Source organism: Portunus trituberculatus, chromosome 45, assembly GCF_017591435.1.
Source record: "Portunus trituberculatus isolate SZX2019 chromosome 45, ASM1759143v1, whole genome shotgun sequence".
NCBI classification, from domain to species: Eukaryota; Metazoa; Arthropoda; class Malacostraca; order Decapoda; family Portunidae; genus Portunus; species Portunus trituberculatus.
Genome location: NC_059299.1, coordinates 12,753,066 through 12,779,572, shown reverse-complemented (window position 1 = coordinate 12,779,572; position 26,507 = coordinate 12,753,066). Strand labels below are relative to the sequence as shown.

At 37.9% G+C, this 26,507-nt stretch overlaps 1 protein-coding gene and 1 long non-coding RNA gene across 2 annotated transcripts; one reads left to right on the top strand and one right to left on the bottom strand.

Annotated features, from left to right (window-relative positions):
- On the top strand, nt 1–24,207 carry LOC123519327 (protein phosphatase 1 regulatory subunit 16A-like). The gene is given in 12 exon segments (XM_045280549.1): nt 1–74; nt 4,395–4,901; nt 5,080–5,296; nt 9,612–9,840; nt 10,059–10,184; nt 12,175–12,250; nt 12,467–12,555; nt 13,123–13,141; nt 13,144–13,259; nt 16,453–16,673; nt 18,010–18,125; nt 18,335–24,207. Coding segments are annotated over 11 exon segments (2,046 nt in total). The 5' UTR covers nt 1–74; nt 4,395–4,642; the 3' UTR covers nt 18,913–24,207.
- LOC123519328 lies at nt 12,557–21,778 on the bottom strand. The gene is made up of 2 exons (XR_006678990.1): nt 21,706–21,778; nt 12,557–13,235 (listed from the first exon to the last, which is right to left on the bottom strand). It is a non-coding gene; the product is annotated as an uncharacterized LOC123519328 (long non-coding RNA).
- Nucleotides 24,208–26,507: the final 2,300 nt, after the last annotated feature.

Sequence of the window (26,507 nt, the reverse complement as noted above, 5' to 3'; positions counted from 1 at the left end):
TAGCGACTGTGCGACAGTGTGGCGGCAGCAGCAGGAGAGGGAGTACACGGCCGCTCTGTCACGTGAGCTTTCTTGTGTGTTGCTACTGTGTTGTGTGTGTTGTGATAAAGCACCACCAGTCATAACAGTGCGTCGCGTTATCAGGTGCTGCGGTGATGTGAGATGGGCGGGTGCGTGTTTGGCATAAGCGTTGTGCGGCAGAGGTGTGGGTGGTGCACAGGTGTGATCACAGCAACACAGGTTCACGCCAGGCTATGATGGTGGTAGCGGTGTGCTGGCAGTGTGGTGTGCTGTGCTGGTGGGTGTGGGGCGGGGCAGCGGGGGGCGGCAGGAGTGGTGGTGGCCCGGGGCTGTAACGTGTGTTGCGACAAAGGGAACCTGTGTGTGGCTGTGGCTGTGAAGGTGGGGGGCGGGGGTTCAAGGGCGGACGGGAGCTGCCTTGCCCAGCCTATCTCAGCGGTGGTTAAGGCGCCACGGCCTCCACTAACCCTTGACGTGGCCTTCAGACACCACCGCCACCACCTCCAAGGAATCCCTCACACCCCAGTTAATCAGTATTCACTTGTGGACGTTTCCACCCCGCGTCATCTCCACATGCCGAGTGTGATAACCTGAACCTGCATCCGCTCCTTGTCCAGTGCTACATGATTGACACTAGAAACCCTGCCAAGTGGTGCTTTGCTTTCATTCAGGAGCCTGCACACATGATCGATTACTTATGGTGGTTGCCTTGTTAAGTCATGTTTGGTGTTATAATGCAAGATAAGTTAAGTGAGGAGGACGTTGTTTTTTGCAGTGTTTTTTTTTTTACTATAATAATTTTACTATTTTCTTTTAAATCATGACTTCAAATGATAATGGTTCACTGATGTAATGCCTGGAGTTTTTTGTTTATTTATTTTCCTTCACTTATTTTTACTACTTTTTCCCTGGTCTCCTGTTGGTGACACACACACACACACACACACACACACACAGGACAGTGAATCAACATACCTAATCTTATTTGTTTTTCATACTTTTGATTACTGTAGCTTACAAAATTTTTATGTAACTACATCACATCTCAGTAAGACATCATTTGCCTGTGGTCTCCTACTTTTTTCTTCTCTTGATGGTGAGAGTCGTTACTACTATTGCACATATTCATACATAGATGCATTTAGTCATTTAAGATGTCATTGATGTCATGAAAGGATTATTTGTCAACATCTTGTATCTTGCATATTCATGTAATCTTGGAATGATATTCTTAATGCATAGCAACTTTGAGCCATCCTCTTTGTTAGTTTACTTATAAGATTATGTTTCCTGGTTCTTGATTCTAGTTAGGCCTCATTCCCAGTTAGGCTTTTATTTACCCTGCTTTTCAAATATTGGTTCTTGAGATTTTCATTACTGAATTTCCATATATAATGACTCCATTTGAATTATTTTCTCTTCCTGTAACTTCATACATATTTTTCATTAGAATTGTAGTTTTAGGCATTATCTGATATAACATATTAATATGGATTTAATTCCTTATGTTGGTGCCAACACTTGAGTCCTGTGGGACACCTATCATCTCTTGGGGGTGGGGGAACATTTCTCTCTCTCTCTCTCTCTCTCTCTCTCTCTCTCTCTCTCTCTCTCTCTCTCTCTCTCTCTCTCTCTCTCTCTCTCTCTCTCTCTCTCTGCCTGCCTGCCTGCCTGCCACACAGGATTCACTGTTAACAGCAGTCTTGTTTCAAATAAATAGTATTTATATGAATTATATAAACAAGATTAGCACTGAACTCAGTGCTTGTGTGTGTGTGTGTGTGTGTGTGTGTGTGTGTGTATTCACCTAGTTGTAATTTTACAGGGCCTGGGTATCATACTTGTGTGGCCCCGTCTCCATATCTACACACATCCAACTTTCCTTTAAAATTATACACACTCCTCGCTGACACCACCTCCTCACTCAAACTATTCCACACCTCCACACATCTCTGTGGGAAGCTATATTTCTTCACATCCTTCAAGCATGTTCCCTTGGCTATCTTTTTACTATGCAATCTCGTAGTTCTATTTAAATTTTCCTCTCTCAACATCATTTGCTCATTATCCACTTCATCCAAACCGTTCAACAGTTTATAAACCTGTATTAAATCCCCTCTTTCTCTTCTTTGTTCCAAGGTAAGCAAATTCATTTCTTTTAATCTCTCCTCATAGGTCATTTCTGCCAATTCCGGAACCATTTTTGTTGCCATTCTCTGCAATCTCTCCAACTTCCTTATATGCTTCTTTTTATAAGGGGACCAAACCAGCATATTCCAATCTTGGTCTAATTACTGTACTAATTAATTTCTTCATCATATCTTTATCCATATAATGAAAGGCTAATCCAATATTTCTAATCAAATTATATGTTTCTCCAAACATCTTGTCAATATGAGCCTCAAACTGCCCATGGTCTTGTATTATCACTCCCAAATCCTTTTCCTTTTCCATCTTTTTCAACACTACTTCTTCACCCATCTTATATGGCCCTCTTGGCCGTCTTCCACTCTTCTCCATCTCCATTACATGACTTTTGCTCAGATTAAATTCTATCTCTCACCTCTTGCTCCACTCCCAAATCCTATCCAGATCTGCCTGTAAAATTTCACAATCATCTTATATGGCCCTCTTGGCCGTCTTCCACTCTTCCCCATCTCCATTACATGACTTTTGCTCAGATAAAATTCTATCTCCCACCTCTTGCTCCACTCCCAAATCCTATCCAGATCTGCCTGTAAAATTTCACAATCTTCTTCACTCTTCACACACCTACACAACTTCGCATCATCCGCAAACAAATTAATATAACTGTTTACTCCCTCTGGCATATCATTAATGTAGACAAGGAAAAGTATTGGTGCCAGCACTGAACCTTGTGGGACGCCACTCTCCACCACCAAACAGTCCAACTTTAAATCCCTTATTACCGTTCTCATCTCTTGTGTGTATTTACCTAATTGTAACATACGGGAAAAGAGCTATGCTCGTGTTGTCCCGTCTCCATATCTATTAATGTCCAGCTTTTTCTTAAAATCATGAATATTCCTTGCGTTGACCACTTCCATGTCTAAACTATTCCATGCTTCCACCCTTCTATGAGGGAAGCTATATTTTTTCACATCTCTCCTATAAGTGGCCATTTTTAGTTTTTTCCCATGCCCTCTCGACATTCTTTCATTCCACATACACAGATCTTCTCTATCCATTTTTTCCATGCCAATCATCACTCTGTATATTGCTATCAGGTCTCCCCTTTCTCTTCTGTGTGTGTGTGTGTGTGTGTGTGTGTGTTTGTTTGAATAGTTGATCTAGGTATGGCATGTAAGTAAACAACTATACTCAAACTGTCCAGTCTCCATATCAGTAATATATGTTATTATCCAGTTTTTTTTTTTTTTTTTTTTTAATTCATAATTATTTGCATTGGCCACTCTTATGTAATTACTAACAGGCTTTCATAATCCTGTGAGGAAAATATCTGGATGTCTCTGACAAATAGTCTTCTGTTTTCTTGTGTGTCCGCTCTTATCCATAGCATTCCGCACGCACACACACACACACACACACACACACACACACACACACACACACACACACACACACACACACACACACACACACACATTTGTTCCCTCTGCTTAATTAATTTGTTCTCCATTATTTTAAACACAACAATTAAGTTTCTCACTTTTCCCATTTTTGCAGTTAATTAGGAGCTGCAGCCCTGGCTTTTAAATTTTTTTTATTTATTTATTTATTTGTTTTATTTGTTTTTAATATGATACACCTGTTGCATTGGTTGCTGTGTTTTGCCAAGTACCATACAGTTATACAAAGTCTTTTACATGAGGTGACTATACTGTTGCTGCATATTCAGGTCTACCATATCATTGTTGCAATCTCCTTTATTCAAATAAGTATATAAATGCCAGTCTTGTGTCCCAAACCTTAGTTTTCTACCTTTAGTGATATTAGATTTTTCATTTTGTAATCAGTTATAGGTGCTAATTTTTTTTTTCTTTTTTATCTCACTTTATTTTACTTCATAGTTCATAATTACAAAAAAAAAAAAAAAAATTTGTCTGTGATGCACTAATAAGTTGTCTTTTGATCATGCAGGAAAAAGAAAAGAAAAGGTGTAACCAACACAAGGAAAATTGAGAACATAAGATGCTCACAATGGAATCTTGAATGTGCACTTGCACAAAGCTTCTATGACATACTGTTGGTGAAGATAATTAGTGTATGTGTTTGTGTGTGTGTGTATGTGTATGTGTAAAAATGAAACATGCCCAATTGTGGTGCTTATAAAGTGGAACTGGAATATGCAAAAGCTTCCATTGATTATTTGATCATTCTTTTGCCTGTAGGTTGTGGCATATAGAACTGACATCCCATGGTTGTGATGTATGACAGCAAAGTGAGTAACTATGTGGTATGTAGACCACGGAGAATACCAAGTTCATATTTAGTTAACACAACAATAACAGCCACAGTGAAGGCTAAAAAATGATGCATGCATTCCAAAATGCAACCTTCACATTCCTCATCAGACTAGTCAGGTGCCAGTGAGCCCTGTGCAGCCTTCACCACTGCAAGCACCACCTTCAACACCACCATGGAGCACAGTGAGCTTATTGCCGAGATGGCTTACATTGAGAAGCTCTCCACTCAGGAGAGACTGAAGCTGGCCAGGCGGCGAAGGATGCAACAGATGAAGAAGTGGTCACAGAAGGAGAGGGAGATCTCTGGCAGCAAGAGGGAGAAAACAGCACTAAATGAGGCACAAAAGAGGAGGAGGGAGAACAAGAAGAATGTGTCATTTGTGAGCAGTGTAATGCTCCTGGAGGCTGCTGCACGGAATGACATTGAGGAAGGTTAGTACACTGGGGGATTGAGTTTACTCTTCCAGGGGGAGAGAAGGTTCTTCATTGCTTGTTACTGTAGCTAGTGCACTGTATGAATCTTGCTAACAAAGGAAAACAGTTTTGCAAAGATATGACCTAATGTAGCATTTGAGTGCATTTAGCTATATATTTTGTGTGGTATGTACAGTGAAGGCCTTGCTGGAGGTTGGGGTGGACCCAGACTCTACCAATGAAGATGGCCTGACAGCTCTCCACCAGTGCTGCATTGATGACTCTGAAGAGATGATGAGGCTGTTGGTGCAGCACAAGGCTGATGTCAATGCCCAAGACTCTGAGAAGTGGACACCTTTGCACGCTGCAGCAACTTGTGGGCACCTGCATCTGGCCAAGTTCCTCATTGCCAAGTGAGTTCTGTGAAACTGGAGTGTGAAGTGAAGTGAAACTGTGTTGGAAGGATGTGTATTTACCTATTTGTATTGTACAGGGTTTGAGTGGGGCTTATGGTGTCCTGTCTCCATGTCTCCATTTATCCTATTTTTCGTTGAAGTTATGCACATTATGTGCTGTAACAACTTCATCATACAGTGCATTCCACTTTTCCACAGTTCTATGTGGAAAACAATATTTTCCAATTCCTTCACACACTGCCTCATCCTAATCTTCTTTACATGTTGTCTTGTCCTTATAGCTTCTGTCACCAGCACCAGGTCTTCCTTCTCTATCTTTTCAGTGCCATTTACTATTTTATACATTGTTGTTAGGTCTCCTCGTTCTTTTCTATATTGTAAGGTTGGCAGTCCCATTTCCTTTAGCCTTTCTTCATATGTTAGGTCCTTTAGTTCGGGCACCATCTTTGTAGCTATCTTCTGAATCCGTTCTGATCTTCTTAAATCTTTTTTAGAGCTCGGTGATCACACCACTTCTGCATATTCCAGCTTAGGATGTATCATACTTGTGATAATTTTTTTTTCATCATATCTGTCCATGAATTAAAATGCCACTCTTATATTAGTCAACATTTTATATGCTAATCCAAATATCTTTCTTATGTGTTTTTCAAAGTTTAGATTTTCCTGTATAATCACTCCCATATCTTTTCCTCTTTAGTCTTCATTATTTGTTCCTCTCCCATCAGATAGTTCCATACTGGTCTTCTCTTACTCTTTCCTAGTTCTATCACATGACATTTCTTGGCACTGAACTCCAATTTCCACTTCTTACTCCACTCATAGATTTTGTTTATATCTTCCTGCAACAACAAACAGTCCTCTCAGGTTTTGATTACTCTTAGCAGCTTTCTGTCATCAGCAGATAAATTGATATAACTGTTTACCCCATTGTGAATGTCATTTACATATATTTGGAATATAATGGGAGCTAACACTGACCCTTGTAGCACTCCACTTGTTACTTTAACCCAAGATGAGGTATGTATCTCTGATCACAGTTTTCTCCTTGTTCTTCAAATAATCCCTTATCCAGTCTAACAAAGTTCCTTGCAGTCGTCCTATACTCTCTAGTTTCCAAAGTAGTCTGCTGTGATGGACAATATCAAAAGCCTTTTTTATGTCCAGGTATACTGTGTTCACCCATCCACCTCTGCTTTCCAGGCCTTCTATTACTTTTCAGTAGAAACTTAATAAGTTTAACACTCATGACCATCCTGTCCTAAATCCAAATTGTCTGTTCAATGTAACTTCTTGTTCTTCCAGATGTTTAACCCATTTTTCTTTGATAACTATTTCACATAACTTCCCCACAACACTTGTAAGTGACACCGGTCTGTAATTTAATGGCTCATTTGCCTTTTCTTTAAATATCTGTATTACATTGGCTCTCTTCCATTCTAGTGGCACTTTCCCTTCATTTAATGAACTTGTAATCATTTCCTAAATTGGATCTAACAGCTGCTCTTTACATTCTTTTAGCACCTAGCCTGATACACCATCTGGCCCCATTGCTTTTCTGACATCCAAATTATTTAACAATCTTCTTTGGTGCACTATGATTTCCTGTAATCTTCGGCAATGCAATGTCCTATTTGGTTCTATAAAATCCTCTTCTTAAGTTAACATAGTTTTTAAGCTCTCATTCATTATTTCACTCATTTCCTTCACTGTTTGGTATGTCTTCCCTCCTTCAATTATTTTTCTATTGTTTCTTTATTCTTCATCTTACCATTTATAAATTTGTAGAAAAGGTTGGATTCATCTTCACTTCTTTGCACCATCTCTTAAAGTTTCTTTCTTCCTCTGTCCTTACTCATATATATATTTATTTCTTGCATCCTTATACTGCTGTCTGTTATTGTCATTTCTCTGCTTTTTGAGTTTCTTCCAAGCTTTATCTTTTGCCTTTTAGCTTCTGTACATCTTGGCATTGTACCAAGCATGTATACTTTTCTTAACTCAGTAGATAGGTACGTATTTCTTCACTCCTTTGTTATATTTCTGTAGGAATATTTCATATTTCCCTTGTATTGTCCTTCCATTCATAATGTTCTTCCATTTAATATCAGCAAAAAATCTAAATTTTTCAAAATCTGCTCTTGCATAATTTTATTTATTTTTGTAGTCATCTGTGTATCTTATCCCATCCTCCTCTTGCATTTCCAACTCTTTTGTCATATGATGACTTCTTCTCATTGGACTAAGGTATTGTATGCTGGGAGGGGCTCTGGCTTCTTTATGAATAATAGGTCAAGCAACAATGGTTCTTCTTCCCCCCTGTATCTTGTTGACTCTTACACCCACTGATTCATTGTATTTGCCATGGTCAACTGTAACACCACCTCACTCCATTATCCATTACTTCCATCTCCCTCCAGTTTATTCTTTTACAGTTAAAGTCTCCTACTAGTAGTATTCTTCCATCTCTAATTATATTATCTAAGTACTTATTCACCTCTCTTTGCATATTCTTATGTTCCTCATTTCCCCATGTATTTGTCTTAGGTGGCACATACGTAACTGATTTTTTTTTTTTTTTCAATTCCTCTATTTTGATTGTTACTCCCATTACTTCCACCATACCATCACCATATTGCACTTCCTCCACACACATTTATCACACCATTACTAGCACTCCTCCTCCCCTTTACCCTTCATGTCTCTTCTCCAGCTGTTATATCCCTCTCCTTTAAAGTTAACATGGATCTCCTCTTTTAGTTTTGTTTCTACGATGCACATTACATCCGGTCTTTTTTCTTTCAAATAATCTCTAACCTCCAACACGCTGGATAACAACCCATCTATATTAGTATAAGTCACTCTTAATTTCTTGCCTCCTCCATGACCTCCTCCTTCTTCCGTAGATACCACTTCTTTAGTCTCATATCTAGAACCCTCCAGTAGAAATTCTTTTCCTTGATCTCTGTCCTTTTTTTTTTTTTTCCTTAGCTTCATTTCTTAGCACATTCTTCTTCTCCCTCTCTTCCAGGTTCATATCTCTTTTTATCCATATATCCTTAGATTCAGTATCATCAGCCAGCTTTCCTTTTCTTACCGTAGTTTCCTCCACTGCCATGTGCGATCTCATTCTCGTTTTCATTGGTCTCTTATCCCCTTCACTAAATCCTCCCAATCTAATCACTTCCTCTACCTCCTGGTCCAATTCCTGTGTGTTGTCCTGGATCTGTTTGATAATAGTTTTTGGTCAATGCTCTCTTCACGCTCTCTCATGAATTTGTTTGGATTTTTTTCCCTTCATCCCAAAAATTAAGAAACATCCTTTTTATCCACTATCTCTCACTAGATCTTCTTTCTCCTTAATTACTTGTATAATAGTGTCTTTTGTTTTTTCCTGAATTTGTCTCCTTACTACCTATGAAAATTTAACTTTTTCCTCTTCCTGTTGCTGTTTCCATGCATTTCATAATTCCTTCAGTTTGCTTTCACCCATTCCATTCTCTACTTTGTCCTCCCCATCCTGCACTTTTTTCTGCAGGCTCCTTAAGGAGTTTTCGTAATCATAACATGTAGCCTTTAGTATATCAATTTGTTTCTTTATCTCCTGCATCTCCTCTTTCATCTCTTGATTTATTTGCCTTACTTTCTCACATTCCTCTAATCTCACTTTTGTTTTTGTGTTTTCTATTATCAATTTGTTTTGTTTTTCCATCAAACTTAACATCACCTCCTTCATGTATCTTATCTCTCTTTCCACGCTTAACAGCCTCCTCATATTGCCTTTCCTCTCTAAATTCAGACATCCTTATCTGTATAATCATCAGTCAATCTCCTCAGTCCAACAAGTGTTTCAATAAATCTCAGGTTTTCACAACGTGGCGTTTGTTTTTACCCTGTGCGTTTGGCTGTTCCACCTAGCTCCTCCTCTCTCTCCATTGTTCTGATCTATATGGTATCCAAATCTTATTTATTTTGGAGGCAGGAGAACCCCATGGCCCCCTACCCCCCAGTACATACGTCTAGGTCAGGCTGGAACACCTGCTGAAGTGCTTTCTCTTGGAGCTGCTTTGCAATGTCTTGACCCTGTGGTGGTGGCAGCAGCGGTGTGTGTGTGTGTGCGTGTGCGCGCGTGCACTCATACTTGGGATGGATGGGTGGGTAGTGGGCACCAGTAGGCAAATGACAAAATTTTTGTGTTAATTACTCAACTAATGAAACTTAATCTCAGTCTAGTATATACATGCAAATTTGAATGAATGGAGACTAATACATTTGGATATTTCTAGTGCCTCACCCTCCTGTTTTATTTTAGGGGTGCCAACCTGCTGGCAGTCAATGCTGATGGTAACATGCCTTACGATATTTGTGAGGATGACGCCACACTGGACTACATTGAGGGGGAGATGGCCAGCAGAGGCGTGACACAGACCCTCATCGATGATACTCGTTCAGCAACAGAGACACACATGTTGAATCACCTCAAGATGATGAAGAGCCAGGGACAGAGCCTCATGTTTAGGGACCACCAGGGAGCCACACCAGTGAGTACAGAGATTATTGCATTTGTTTACTTAGTGCAGGTTTTATGATGTCTTCATTAGTATGCTGACTATAGTAAACTCTGCAATATATTAGGTAATTAGTAGAGTATTGATGATGGAATGCATTTTTATGTTTGTTCAGGAAATAACACTAGTAAATAATTATGTAACTTTGACCAAGAAAGCTGAATGGTAATAATGATGTACCCTCTCTTCAGCTCCACATCGCTGCAGCCAATGGATATGTGCGGGTGGTGGAGTACCTCCTGAGTCAAAATGTGCCCACAGAGGCCAGGGATCATGATGACTGGTCTCCCCTGCATGCCGCTGCCTGCTGGGGTCATGTGAGTCCTGATGGAAGAACATAACTTATGGGAGAACTTGAGGGAACTTCTCATTAAGTACTATACTTACATCTATTGAGACACTGCATCTCAGTTTTGGAAAGAAATCAAAGAATTTTTTTTGTTTTGAAATTACTGCCCTCATACTTGATTGAAACTTAGTTTTGCAGTTTAGTGATATGAGGCCCCACCCGCAAAAGGGGGATAACCCTCAAAGTTGCCAGTTTTGAGTTATGGCCAGGAACTCATCGATAAAGGGTGTAAAATTGTTGTGGAAGTGTCGACATCGCAATATTCGACCTTCCTGATGGCGAAATTAATGTTCAAAGTCGGGGAAGTTGGTGAAGAAATTTGGCCAGACTTAGTATCGGAAACTCGCGTGAAAGAGGGACAAGCCTCACACGTGGGTGGAGGTGCTGAACCAATCAGCACGGAGGATTTAATCGTGCCCCCACAGCCAGCCAATCACGCTCGCCGCTCTCCCGCCCACTGCCTCCTACGCCACGTTTATGTAAACAGACTAGCTGAAGCTGTCACTCAGCACGCACCTCGTCCTGTTTTTTGCACATTCCTGCAGTAAATAGATCGGAATGTCCTCCTACAGCGATGAATTCACGGATTCATCTTATACAGAAGTGCCGCAGCAGCCTTCTGACGGTGACAAGTGGACTGCCCAGCTAAAAAAGAAAGGCGCCATATCTATGTGGGCCAAGAATGTAGCTAAGGGACGGCGTGACTCTGGCCAGGAATACGTTGCCATCAAGTCCAAGAAGGTAGTTCCTGCTGTGAGAGTTGGAAGTCCCTGTACCTGCCTCAAGAAGTGCTTTGAAGCTGTAGGGGAAGAAAACATTCACTAAGGGCATTATCTGGAACAAAAAGGAGTTCCTAATGATGAACTTAACTGTCTCAAGCCAGTATAAATGATGAAAGTCAACCATAGAATGCTTACAATCTGTAATACAATAAAAGGAATATTTTATTAGGAATTCGGGGTAGGGGGGATAAACAAAATGTACCGGTGTGAGCTTAAAATTTTTTATTATATAATATAAATCATATGGCGAGAAAAAGCTAGGCCAGACCTTTCATTTCATATATAATAGTTATACATTGTGACCGTTTTCATTACCGTAAGAAGTGAAAAACTTCAAGTGCGTTTTTCTCGAAAGTAGGGTCGTGTGAGTTATCCCCCTATCGCAGGTGGGGCCTCATATGATAACAAAATTATTAGTATTGTTCAGTAAATACATTGATGATAATCTTTTGTATTTACCATATTTGATGATTCATAAGATGCACCCAGTTTTGGCAGACATTGAAATGAAAATAATAGATAAATGAGCAGATTTTCAACTCTGAATATGAAGTGAAAGATTTCATCTAACATTTGAGGACTCTCACATGCATTTATTAGATCACATTATTTTGCATTAAAACTTTTAATATTTGCTAGTAGTCTACATACCAATCCTGTTGTGAGATGTAAACATGTATATATTGTTATCTTGAAAGAAAGAATTGTTTTGTGGTGTAATACCAATCATCACTTTGTTTACATGTGCGAAGGTGTCTGGGGTTTGATTTTAGAGCCTCTGTTGCCATAGATTATCAGCAACCACTACCTCAATCCTGAATCTTGGTCTTATAGGATGCAGGTTGATTTTCCTGAGACTATTTTTGGGAGAAAAGGTGCATCATACGAGTCCTCAAATATGGTACTACTGGTACTACTTTAGTCATATTGATTCCTGAAGCATGTGTAACAGTAGTAAAACATCTTGGAATATCGTTGTCCAATTTTTCCAATTGCCAATATGGTGGCAATGAATTACAATTCATCTCTTGTTAACATTTTGGCTGTATTGATTATTTGAGTTTGTGAAACATTAGTTGAGCAGTTGAAGTTGCTATCAACTTCAAGTATTGCTTTGTGAAAATTCATAGTGTGTTGAGAAGATAGGTTTAGTATAGACTTATTGTTTGGTTTCAGCCGGATGTCTTGGAGATGCTGGTACAGAATGGGGCCAACCTTCATGCCCGCACCAAGAACCAGGAAACCCCTTATGGTGAGGACTCTACACCAGGAAGTCATGTACTCAATGAAAAAGTTGACTATTTTTATTTACTTCTTAATTAAACTCTACTTTTCTCACATCTGCAATATCTATACTAACCTATGTCTTACTTATTCAGGGTCATCTCACTTTACTACATGAAACTTAAATCTTTTGGTATTTGTTTCTAGGTGACTGCTGTAGTTACTATGTATTGTTTTTCTTTAGATATATGTGAGGATGCTGAACTGAGGGAGAGGATCATGCAACTTATCAATGAGTTGGAGACAAGGAGGTTACATGACAATACAAGAAGAGTGAGTTTGTACAGTTTACTCTGTAAATTTTGACACCATATCTGCACTACAGTTGACCTCCAGTTTTATCTGCAGATCACCCATCATTGGTTAACTTGCATGTTTAAAATATTTTTTTATATATATTTTTTTTTTTCACAGAAAATTGGTCATTATACTGTATTAGATAAAATGCAGTTTAAATTGTGGCATAGGTTGAGAAAATTCCCGAGCATCACACAGAAATCTCATTGAAAACTATAAGTAATTCTCCAAACACTATGTTCTTCCAAGAAAACCCCATCAACACCATTATACACCTCCAGCATTTTTTTTTTTTTTTTTTTTATTTAAATTTTTTTTTTATAAAATTGTGCTCCATGTTAAGACCGCTGGGTCCCTATTGGTCAGTTTATGGGTCCATGTCAATATAACATGGATTTCAGTACTTTGTGGGTGCCTCTGGAACATAACACTGTGATAAACCTGGGTTCACTGTAGATGTTTAGCAGCTGCACAGTTATGATTGTTTGTGTGAGACTTGTAATGGTTTTTATGTAAATTGTTGACCTTCATTTCTGTTGTCAGATTCGGCGTGCGCACTCCAACACCGCACTCAGTCAGTTCGCCGCACTTCCATTCGGGAGAAAACCTTGACACCAAAGAAGGAAGCACAGGAGGAGGCAAGGATAAGACTGCAGCTGGAAAACAAAAAGAAACCAATGGTAAGGGCTGGTTTTAATCGTACTGTTCTGACTTGGTCATAGAAAATATATACATTATCTTATCCTATGGTGGTGGTTTATTTATTATGATAGCTTAGAGCATTAAATTGGTGATGTTTCAGAGAACATTAGAGAATTTGTTTCCCTATAGATTCTAATGAGGTGATGTTTTGAGAGCTTGCCTTGACAGATGTTGCACAGTTTCAAGATGTGTATAACTTTTTAAATTTGTCATAAATGTTACCTATTTACAGAAAAGTGCTTCTGATGTTTCTATTACGAGGGGGATTAAAAAATACACGGAATTTTATCATTCTTTATTGATTTTACAATACAACTAATCTATTTTTCAACATAGCATCCATCAAGGTTGATACACTTCTCCAGGTGGTGTTTCCATCCTTTTAGACCATTTTCGAAGAAATCTGCAGACCTCTTTGTGAGCCATGCTTTTGCTGTGGTTTCAGCCTCAGCAGTGCTATTAAAACGGACGCCTTTCAACTGTCCTTTGAGTTTTGGGAATAAAAAAAAGTCAGACGGAGCTAGGTCAGGGCTATAAGGTGGATGTGGCAGTAATTCCCATCGAAATTCTCTCAAAACATCCTTTACAACGCGTGAAGAATGCGCTGGTGTGTTGTCATGATGGAAGAGGATTCCGCAATGGAGTTTTCCTGGGCACTTTTTAACCAATTCTGCTCTCAGTTTCCTTAAAACTTCTACATAATAGGCTCTTGTGACAGTTTTTGACCTTCTAAAAAGTCTACAAGCACAACTTTAGAATCCCAAAAAACAGTTGCCATTACCTTGTTGACAGACTTCTCAGATTTGAATTTAATTGGGCCAGATGATCTGCGTGGGAGCCATTGTTTGGACTGTTATTTTGTTTCAGGATCATACTGGTATACCCATGTTTCATCACCTGTGATGATTCGACTGAAAAAGTTGTCTTCATCGGCTTCAATTTTGGTCAAAATCGCCAATCTGGGCGCAATGCTTTTGGGACCCATCGAGCCGAAAGCTTACTGAGGCCTAAATCTTCATGCAGAATCGAATGAGCTGAACCAACTGATATGCTCACAGTCTCAGCTATCTGATGAACTGTCAGTCTTCCATCTTCTTCGACTAGGCTCCTAACAGCATCAATGTTTTCACTACTTTTCAAGGTTGTTGGTCTGCCACGACCCTCATCATCTTCAACAGCTTCTGTACCATCTCAAAATCCTTCAATCCATTTGTAAACGCAAGTTTTCTTTGGAGCATCATCTCCATAAACGTTCTGCAAAGCTTGAATGATCTCCGTTCCTTTCCAACCAAGCTTTACCAAAAAATTTATGTTGGTTCTTATCTCAAAATCCTTACGTTCCATGGGTCAAAAACCAACCTTTTTCAACTAGCTCCTGACTGCTTCGTTTCCAAGCGAAAAATGACTGGTAGCAACCAGAAGATAGCCTTTCTGGCAGACATGTTCCAACATGTTTTATCCTGTTGGCACTCAGAACATGAGAGTATTCCGCATATTTTTTTTTAACACCCCTCGCAGAATAATGATTTACAGTGTAATGTAATGAAATTTTGTTTCTTCAAGTAATCAGTGTTCAATAATTAATGGATACATTAGAGTTATGTATCCACCACTCATATGCTGGAGCACAATCAATCAGAGTAATCAGTACAATATCTGTACTGATCACTCTGTCAAGCTTTGTGTGACCTCTTGTTGGCCAATTTTGGATGTCTACAATTTTCTAGTTGGGGTCACCATGAGCTGGAAATGGAAAGAAAGCTCCGGCCTTGGTACATCTGCACTAGTGTTATAGATGTATTTCACAGTTCTTTTTGTGGTGACTTGCAGAGCCATTAACCAGCTTAAAAACTGCCTCTCCCTTTCTCCCTGCCCCCCAAGTAATGTCCCACCAATAAAGGTTAGGTTATAGCCCTAAAATATTTCTCATATGAACAAATTCCTGTGTCAGAAGAGGTAATTTGGGTGAGGGATATGCAACTTTAATGTTTTCTGTTTTCTATGTGATTTCCTTGTGACCAAAGCTTTTGTGGTCACTGGCCAAGTGTAATAAAAACTTGAAGTAAGGAAAAAAAAAAAAAAAAAAAAGGCCAGTTCCTAAAGTAAGATTAAGGATTAAACGAAAACTCCCAATTTCACTCAGTGTACACTAATTGTGTCATGACTCAATTTGAACCCACTCCAAAAAATATTTTTGGGGCCAAAAAAAAAAAAAAAAAAAAAAATATATATATATATATATATATATATATATATATATATATATATATATATATATATATATATATATATATATATATATATCTATATATGTGTGTGTGTGTGTGTGTGTGTGTGTGTGTGTGTGTGTGTGTGTGGATCATCTTATTAGTTACACTTCATCAGATTTGAAAAAGAAAACATCTATGATGAAAGTAAAAACAAATATATATTTATGTTCATATTTAATTTTCATTATTTATTTAAAAAAAATATTGGAAAAATTGTGATTTTGCCATATAGTGTATAAATAGGAATTCTTTGGAAATAAAAAGTAAGAAAATTGAATATTCTCTAACTAAAATGGTTGCTCTTTCTAAGAAATAGTGTATAATTCCTAATTTGCTTCCCAACTCACTGAATGGGAATAAACAATTTTTATTTTTCATTTTGATAAATAAACAGAACATGCATACCTACAACATGGTTTATCATGATAACTTTTGCTTGAACATATTACTAAAACCATTATTTCAAAATTATTTATAAATTTTATGCTCTCCATCCCAATTATGATGCTCTGAGCAAAAGAAAGGTAATTCCCAGAAAATGTGATTTTCAATAACCAAGTCAGCTGTGACCGGCTCACAGGCTTCAGTGAACGTTATTGCACCAGTGAGATCTATAGTTTCCTCGCCCAATAGCTGCTGTATCCTCTCATCAGACAATCCACAGGGATGCAACATGTCAAATTTACCTATGGAAGAAACCAGAAGAAAAAAGTGAAAACTATTACATACATATAGAATGAGAGAACAATTGTAGCAGGACTCTTATCAAATCCCAGCAAACATACACTCACATACACACACTGATGCATCAATGAATAAGACCACTGTACAGAGCAAATTTTCATACAAGAGAAATTAGGTTATGGTGCATCCCAGGACTCAAGAGCAACATTACTTTCAGGAGAACTCTCCTGCCTCAAGCTCCCTACGCACTGTGAAGGAAGGTGAAGGATCCCCCATGACCTCCTTCCCTGCAGTGATAGCTGACAACACCAACACCACCACCACCACTTCCAGCAGCAACAAAAATGCAGTCACGAACAAGAACATCACTACTAGTAACAAAAGTCCATCCATCACCAGAAATGCAAATATCACCACTCCCACCTCAATTAGTGCCAAGTAAGTGCTGAAAGAGTTGTTGGTTCAGAGAGGGAAATGAGTGTTAGATATGAAGAGAAGGTAGAAGGCAACTGGTGAACATAATTATTAATGATTGTGAGATGTATAAGAATTTTGAAAAGGTAGACCATGAACAGGATGAATGGATAGCAGGAAGCAAATGGTAGAATGATTATAAGACTTAATGATGATGTGCTAGAGGAGATAGAGTCTCAAATATCTTGCATCTACAGTATAGGAAGAGACATAAAAAGGCCCATCAGTTCCACATCCTCTCAGTGCTTGTGTCAGTGAAAAAATATTATGTTGAATTTGGGTGGTGCATTCACACAACTTATTTGGGTAAATTTTGTTCTACCATCATTTAAGTTTTTATACTGTATAAAGTAACAGTTCCTTCACATCCTCTCTTTTTCTACACTTCATGTGCCCCCCCCCCCCTTTTTTTTTTTTTCTCTCTCTCTCTCTCTCTCTCTCTCTCTCTCTCTCTCTCTCTCTCTCTCTCTCTCTCTCTCTCTCTCTCTCTCTCTCTCTCTCCATCAGCTGATGCTTAGCCTCTTCTTTATAAAAAATTATGACTCGTTGACAATTCAGTGTCTGTAAACTTTACCATCTTGAAAATTACGGATCCTCTCTTTCACAATAACTATTATCACTACCATCATTGACACAGTGTATTGCAGCCTATTAATCACTGTGTACATTAACAATAATAAGTGAGTGTGGTAAAGGAAATAGTAACAGGGAAGCTGGCTTAAAATACTGTACAGTCTTTTTACTGTTATGAATGCCATGCTATACAACTTATTGACACAAATGCATACAATTCTGATCTTGCTAGACGCAGTGGTTCCCAAACTTTTTCCTGTCATTTCCCCCTGCACCCAGTTCAACCATTCAGATTTCCCCCATTTCCCCCTGCACCCAGTTCAAGATTTCCCCCTTCATGTGTATGAGAAAAAGAGCAGTTAAAATACACTGAGACTATTTACTAATTTATTTTTCAAAAGTACAAATATACTGATAAACTTATAGTTACAGAGTAAAGTGGATAGAGAGCAGTCAGTAACAACTAAGCATAGTCATAGAGAGCAGTTAGTAACAAATAAAAGGACTTTTGATTTGACTGAGATTTTTTTAGTTAGTAGGTAGCTAGTATAATTTTTTTCCCCCTGGTAGCTTCAAATTTTCCCCCAGGGGGAAATTTCCCCCAGTTTGGGAACCACTGTCTAAAGGAAAAGTCTTAAATCAGTCTTATAAATTGACTAGTCAACACCTATTTAGAAAAGTTCCTTGCACTAAGTAAAGACTTGATGATGTACTTCTTTATTTTCAGAGATAAATTCATGGTGGAAGAAGAGGAAGAGGAGCTCAAGAAGGAACGGAGAGAAAAGGAAAAGGAAATAAGTGCAGTTGTACATGAGAAAGATAAAAATATGATTATGTCCTCAGGTAAATGTTCCATCCTTATATTCTGTTCAGTAGAGTAGTAATTGAGTTTTGATGATAATCTTTTTTGGGGGATACTGCTTTTCTTATATAAGGAATCTGGGAACTGCCAAAGAAATTGGTTCAGTCATTTATCTAACAGGAGTTAGACAATAATAATTTAGTTTTGCATATGTATGCACTTGCCAAGCACTTGCTATCCTTGATTTCAGCCATCCCACCAAAGAGGGAGAGGGATCTGCTTGTCAGGTCAAATTCCACCACCACCTCTAACGAGTTTGAGTGCACAACAGAATCCAGCAGTACAACAGACACTCCAGATGCTCCACAGTTAGCCACTCCTCCAGTTCCTCCTCCTAGAACTTCCTCCAACTCCCGACAGGAGGTGGTAGCAGCAGGCAGTGGGACCAATGGTGGTGGGAGTGGCATGATGACTCACAGTGGGGAGGGTGGCAGCAAGATAGACATACATGTCACTGTCACAGTTAATCCATTTTCCCCCGGGACTCTAGCTGATCTGAAAAAACAACGAGCCTTATCTCGGGCCTCTCAAAACTCCTACACCCTCTCCCCAGCATCCTCCACTGCCAGCACATACTCCCTTTCTACATCAGACTACGAGTCACGACCCCACACTCATGGATCAGAGTTCTCTGCATCTTCTGTCCGAGTTGACACCGTTTCTTATCGTCCACCTGCTTCACCATCAGTGGCTCCTCGTAAATTCTGTGGTAACCCAACAGAAGTTATTGGAGGTGTTGATGCCCATTCCTGTTGTTGTCTAATGTGAGGTATTGAGTGTATTCCAGTTGATTGGAACAAAGACTAAAGGCAGTACAAATGAAAATGTATCAAGACTTACAGAGGCCATGTGGTGGTACTTCAGAAAAGAATAAAGTAGTGCTGCTACTGATTATTGTTTTAAAGAGATTGACTGTCTGTACATTGTGTGAAGCTATTTACTAGGTGTGAATTTTTTCAAAGTATTCAACAAGAATTTAATATGCCATGCCAATAGGAATGTATGCTGGTTATAATGCATCACAACTACAGTGCATTCTGGTCAATATTTGCTCATTCATTTACACATTCCTCTTGGGTAATCTGATTGGACATTCCTCTTCTATGTGTCTGGTGCAATGCCCAAGCCTCACATCCTTGCTCATTCTATGCACTGCATGGTTAGTCTTGCTCTTTTAAAGTTTTATCCCAAAATATATTTAGATAGTGTAAAAATTATTCATTCTTATTATTCTCAAGTATCCGTAACAATATTTAGTACACTAAGAATTTGTGCTCTTTGGATGAAATAATGGAAAGCAGGTGCTATAATTGCCTTTAATAAGTGAAATAATGATGTTACTATGCTGAATAAACCTTTTTTTTTTCAGTTGCTGGTGTATAAGGGTGCACATGTGAACCACATTAAGTTGTTCAATTAAACCCTTATTGTCATGATGAGAGTTGCACTACACTGCTGATGGTCTGTTTGTACAAGCTAAGCTTTGTTAATCTTTAGCCGAGTGCTCATGGTACACCAAAAAGGTTACAATATCTTCTAAACGTAATGTCAAAGAAATGAGTTGAAATATTTTCAAATACAGCTAAATAACATGGTGACTAGTGATACAGAAGTACAATTTTTAGGCCGAGAAAAATGTATCTTTTGTGATAGAATGCCTATATACTTCACTGTCTGGCCTGATCATTATGCAGATCATTACACAATAATTGATACTAATAATTGTGAGGTGTGTTAAGATACATCTTGGTACTGAAAAATTATTTGAATAAAAGTGCTTCAAAGTTAATGCATGGCAAGACAACTAAACCAGTTAAATTAATTCTTATAACTTTTCACTGCCTTGCCCTGCTTGGTTAAATTCTTGACTGGCAAAGCAGTGTTGGAGTAACTATTAACCTTCATTACTAATAAGTTACCATATTTCACTCTTAGGGATGAATTACTCCCTCCCATAAATCATCACTTAAATCACAATAAATGTGGGCTTCATTATATTGGTTTGTATAAATTTTATAATTCGTAAAGCCAAATTGGCATCTTAATACAAGTTGCATTTCAAAGTGAGTTGATAACACAAAATATGTAATTGACATGTCGTAGCATGTCATCCTTATCTGCATCCTTGAAATTTAGTAACAGTCAGATGATAATGAAACCCAGGTGCCACCCTATGTGAACAATATCTGCCAGAGTAACATCAAGGTAGTTTGATGAGGAAATTGAGTATGATGCTCAAATACAACCGCTGCTGCTATATGCATCCCTCTTTTTTTACACATGGTTTTATTTCACGTACAAGTATTTCTTGATTTATGCGTGTTTAGATTATGCGATTTTGAAATAACATGAAGTAAAAATCCTAGTCATTTTTTCAAACTGAATTATTTAGAATAACACCATGTTAAGATGCTTTTACTAGTATGGAAAATCTCGAGTTACAAGATTCCATGAGATCTTTGTTTTGGGCTGCCATATTGTCATCACAGTTGATTGCAGCACAGAGGCATTTCATCTCCCAGGACAGCTGGTGATACATGATAAACATCGTCAGGAAGATCAACATATGCTGTCTTGCTGTAAGTAAGACGACGTTACATATAGCAATGATGATCCTTTGTTTATTACAGCTCAGAGGTGCACAAAGTGTTTTGTACAGGATACATGCAGCAGGTTGTGTGTCAAGTCATTATTCTCAGATGCAGCCCTTTCAGGAATGGATTAATCTGTTTTACTTTGATTCCTATGGGGAAAAGATTTTGGTTCATATATAAATATATGTGTGGAATCTCTAACAGTTTACAGTTTAGTTCTGTAATCATGTTTACTTTATGCAATTTTTACATTACATGATCCCTTCAGAAAAGTATCCCTCGCATAAATTGAGAAATCCCTGTAATATGCGTCTTGTGACCAAAATCTACTTGAACACATGTAAAGTTTAAATGGCTTAATTAAGGTGTAATGACACATAAAACATACATCCACGATATTGAGAGAAGAGCACAAAAAAATTCCTGTGGTAGACAGGTTGGGCAAACACTTGGGTTAATTGGCTGTGCATATGTTTCTGATTGTAGACATGACCTTGGAGTGTGCTGAAATGTAATACATGGTAATACAAGCAAGTGCAATGTGAGAACTGCATATAATACTGACCTCTTACTAATGTTTTTTGATGCTCTACCATATCTAACACAACTTAGCTGTACATTTCATCAAAACATTTCTACTGAATTCTACCTACATATTTGATAAGTGAAACTGTCATGGTTGGAGTAGACAAAGTAGGTGAAGAGAAGGATACCCTGTCCACAGGTTGTCTCATTTTGAAATGTCTTGGCATGCCATTTAAAATTGCTTGTGGCAACTCAAAATTACTTGCTGGGTCTATAATATAGTTTGAAGTTGCAAATTTTATCCTCACACAAATTTGTTAGTAATAGAATACTCATATATGCTTAATAACTTGGAATTCTTTTATAACTTTTTTTAACAAGGATTATGAATCTTGGTTTAAAAGAGTTATTATCTTTACTGTAAAATATGCATGTTACTTACTTGCTGAAAGCATGAGATTCCTATGCCATTCTTTTTGGTACTTGGGGTTTTGGATGTTGTTTTGCCAGGTGTGCTGGGGAGAGAGAGAGAAAACAAAAAAAACAGGTGATTGAGTAGTAGATGTAATGAATAATTATTAATAGTATTGGAAAAAAAAAAAAAAAAAACAAAAACAAACAAACTTGGTCAGAACATCATGCTGCCCCAAATACCTTCTTTCACACACATTTAGTAAGCAATGATTTATATTGATAACCATTTAAGCTTCCAGTAAAATTAATGGAAGTATTGATTTTGTAATGGTTTTATCTTCCTATTTATGCATCACTTTTTGTAAGAGCAATAATTGTTTTCAAAGAAAAACTGAAATAAGTGTGTATCTTCTAAATTGATTATTAGATAAATGTTGTGATGGTATCAAAGCATTGTTATAGCCTGCAGATGCTCAAAATTGTTCACACGCATTCCACATGTTTGATATCACCTGATTCCATGGTTGATTTTTTCCCTCACCTGATGCCATGGTCGATTTTTTTTTCCTACCTGATTCCATACTTTCATGAATTGCAGATGGATAAATCCAAACAAGTTTCCAGTTTTTATTTTTTTATTTATTTATTTATTTTTATTTATTTATTTATTTTTTCCAAAATGTATGTACATACTTGGCACGTCCCACTCCCTCCCTTCGTACTGACCTATGGTCATGCTGTGATCCATCAAGATGTCTTCCTACACATTCCATACCAATAACAAAACTGTGCCAACCATCTGGTTATGTTTGTGTCATGTTAGACTGAAAATTGTTGAAAGCTAATATATCTTGTTTGATATTAGTGGCAATATTATTACATATTGTAATGGAAAAATCAGCTCTATAGAATGTCAATTATATTGAAAATGAAGAAATTTGCATAAATGTAGTTGTACTTTTTATTCCTGTGGTTCAGGAATGCACATTGTGACTCATTTTAGTTTAAGAATTTCCAATCAAGTATGCAGAGCATTTATTATTAATTAATAGGTATTGTGTGTGTGTGTGTGTGTGTGTGGTAAATGAAATATGGGCATTCTAATCTAGGAACTGATGTAAAATATAGCATAAATGTTTTACCAGATTCAGAATCCAGATTGTTCTTCCAAATATCCAGGGGTAATGTAAAGGTGACAAAAGTTGTCAATAATTAATGCATCACAATGCAGATATAACCTCAGGCAGATTAATCTTTACTTTGATGCCGTCCAGATAACTATGTATGTCTTAAAGGTTGTGCAAAATCACACATAGAACAAAATGTTTATCCAAATTGGTTGCACATCAGTCTTGGTCATCTGCAGAGCATATTTTACAAGACATTACTGCACAGTGACAGTTGTCTCTGCATATTTTACAGGACATTATTGCACAGTGACAGTTGTGTATCCATTGCCAAGCTGTGACTGGCCAGTCTTATTAGGTCAGGTGGTAGGTCAGGTGGGTGTGAGATACAAATGGTTATATGGTCAGAAAACATTGTTTAATGGTGCATAATACAGCCTAGGTTGATCACATACATAAAACTGGTCATCTTTCAAAACCAGATGCAAACTCATATGGATGACCAGGGATGAATGTTGCCACTAAGAATACAAAAAGTAATTAAATTTAAATATAATATGTCTGTGATAGAGTACGTGGTATGCATGGGAAGTGTTGCTGATGTGTATTAAAAGTATTTATTTTGCTTTTTTTTATATTCATTTATTTATTTTTTTATTCATTGTTAGTGTATGAGGAAAGCATAAAGTCCTTGTAGAATCTCTATTATGATCTATGTGATGTTAAGCATAAATACTTTTGCTTACATCCAGCTGTTGATCTGTGCACAAGAAGTGACTATAGTTCCAAGATTAATGAGGAGTTTGTGACCGAGTTATTTATATACTGATCTGATTAATTTTTGTTGCTTACCTCTTTAAGTAATGGCTGATGGAAATGGAAATGTTGTATATTGTCAACTTAAAGACTGATGGGAGTGTTATATAGCTATTGTGACAGTTGTGCAGTGACAGTTTTGTGCTAAGACACTCAACTGTACTTAGTATTTAATTATGACATGATATTAATGCCATGTATATAGAGGACTGAATACCATTGATACAACAGTTTAGTTCTAGTTCTCAGTTATCCTGAGGATTCACACTAATTGTTTGTGTATAGAACTCTGTGAGGAGACAAATGATATTGCCATGTTATATTCAACTAACAAACACTGACATACCTAGTTGAAATATGTTAGGAGTTTCATGTATGTTGTCTGTAAATAATATTGGACTACCTGCTGATCAAAGTGTTATATATATATATATATATATTACTATTTTACTGTTATTGTTATGCCTTTGTGTTGCTGCCAGGCTGTTAACTGTAATGCAGACTGCATTGCAACACCACTAACCTGATGAAAACATTCCATACATTATAGCATGATAAAAGGCTAATTTTAATAAACATTACATGTTTTTAGTGTCTGTTAACCTTGGCACCTAAAGTCTTTCTACTGTAATAAGGTGTGTTGGGTGGTGTCACTATGGTGAATCCCCTGCCTACAACATTGCTAGATATACCAGGTTAATTAAAAGATTAGCCTAAAAGTCACATGTTTCATTTAGGCCTAGCTGAACCACACCACCCAACATAGTGCATAATTACAAAGAAGGTAAAGGCCATTTCACACTGGATGTGATGCTAGGTGAGACGTACTATGCTGCAGAGGCAGGTGGACTTTGCTAATGGCAGCTTCACACCGAAAGCTAGCCTGTCTGCGAGGCGCAGACAGCCTGACAGTTCCTCAAGTTGAGGAGTCGGGTCACTTGGGTCAGAGTGAGGTAATGGACAGCAGTAGGTGGGAGGCTGAAGGTGAGGGCACAAAGGTGGGAGACCCAGGGGGCATGCGTCATCCAAGCTATGGTCGTAAAAATAACCTGCCTGCAAGCAGTGTGGCAGGTGTGTGTCCCATAGCTTTGCATCTGATGCGAACACATTAGAAATACACTGAGGCGACTGTAAGCTACATAGCTTCAGATTATGTGCATGGTATGTCTCGCCTAGCATTGCATCTAGTGTGAAATGGCCCTAAAGAAGCATTAAAAACTATATATAATATAACATATCTATTCTGGCTTAAACTTATATTCCACACCACCAATGAGATATAACTTTTTTTTTTTTTTTTATATATAGAAGTTTTCCCTGTAGGCTTTATCCTCTATCTAACATTCAAATACAGAGGTCCTCTTTTACTGCGCACCTCAGTTAATGCATTTCCGGCTTTATGTACAACCTCACTTAGTTTCCATCACTCGTACAAAAAATTTCTGACTTTATGGGCACTTGGAGAAAGAAAGTTTCATTTGAGAACAAAATATATTTACTAATTTTTAGTCAAAAACCAATAAAAAATTTAAATAAATTTAGAAATTATATTTTATCAACAAAAATAATAAATGTCAAAATATACAAATTAAACACTACATAACAAAGAACCAAAGAGGCAGTTCGACACTGTTTTTTTTTTTTTTTTTTTTTTATGCAAGAGGGAACACTGCCAAGGGCAAAAAAAATCTTAGAAAAAAAAAAAAAGGCACACTGGAACTGTAGGTTTCCTGAAAGGTAAAAAGAGTCATCCAAAAGCAAGGGACAAATGTCTCGACACCTCTCTCTTAAAAGAAGTTAAGTCGTAGGAAGATGGAAATACATAAGCAGGTATAGGAGTTCCAGAGTTTACCAGTGAAAGGTATAAATGAATGAAAGTATGTACTGGTTAACTCTTGTATCACAGGGTTTGACAGAATAAGGATGAGAGGAAGAAGTGAGGCTGCAGGAGGAGGGAAGGCATGAAGTTAGCAAGATCAGTAGAGCAGTTAGCATGAAAATAGCGATAAAAGATAGTAAGAGATGCAGCATTTTGGCAGTGAGAAAAAGGCTGAAGACAGTGAGTCAGAGGATGGGAATTGATGAGGCATAAAGCTTTTGATTCCAACCAACCATGTTGTTCCAGCCCAGCTTGCCTATGTTACGGTTTCATGCTTCACATTTGCTAAGCATTATGATATTTTTAACCTTTGTAGGTTGGTGTTATGTAATATTTGTTATCTTTCTAGGTTTGTGAATATGGCTCCTTCCGAAATACAAAGATTCTAGGTTTGTGAATATGGCTCCTTCCGAAATACAAAAGAGAATGGGTGTTACAGGTATAGCTTATCAAGAACCATAAAATATTTTCGCTTCAAGGTTGAGGCAGGTGAGAAACTCTGCGAAGTAGGCAGGTTTTACTCCACAGTGTGTAACAAGAAGAAATGTAAAGATGCCACATGGAATGCAATGCAGGAATGATAGATATGGGGGCCCTTATGGGAGGTCTCAGGGGTCAGTCATGGTGGGTCCCGGGTCTTATTAATTTTGTAACATAGAGTTCTGCTAATTGGTTAGTATGTTTTCAATACAGTACATGCGAACATTTTCTCGGTCTTTTTCCGTGTATTAAGGGCGGACCCCTGCAGAACATTCTTCATCTAAGCTCTCAGAAGGGGTGATAATGAAGGAATCCACAAAATGATCAACTGCTAAGTCTTGTCTGGTATCCTTGTCTTCAAGTTGCTCAGCATGCACTGCCTGCATCCAGTTAGTTATATGATGTGATGTGACTCAGAGCAACTTTAGAAGAGGTTTCATGTCAGTCATTTTGAACGTGTTCCTCTGGCTGGACTACATTTTATTTATTCATTATCTTTTTTATTTATACCATGTGGGCTTTTTCACG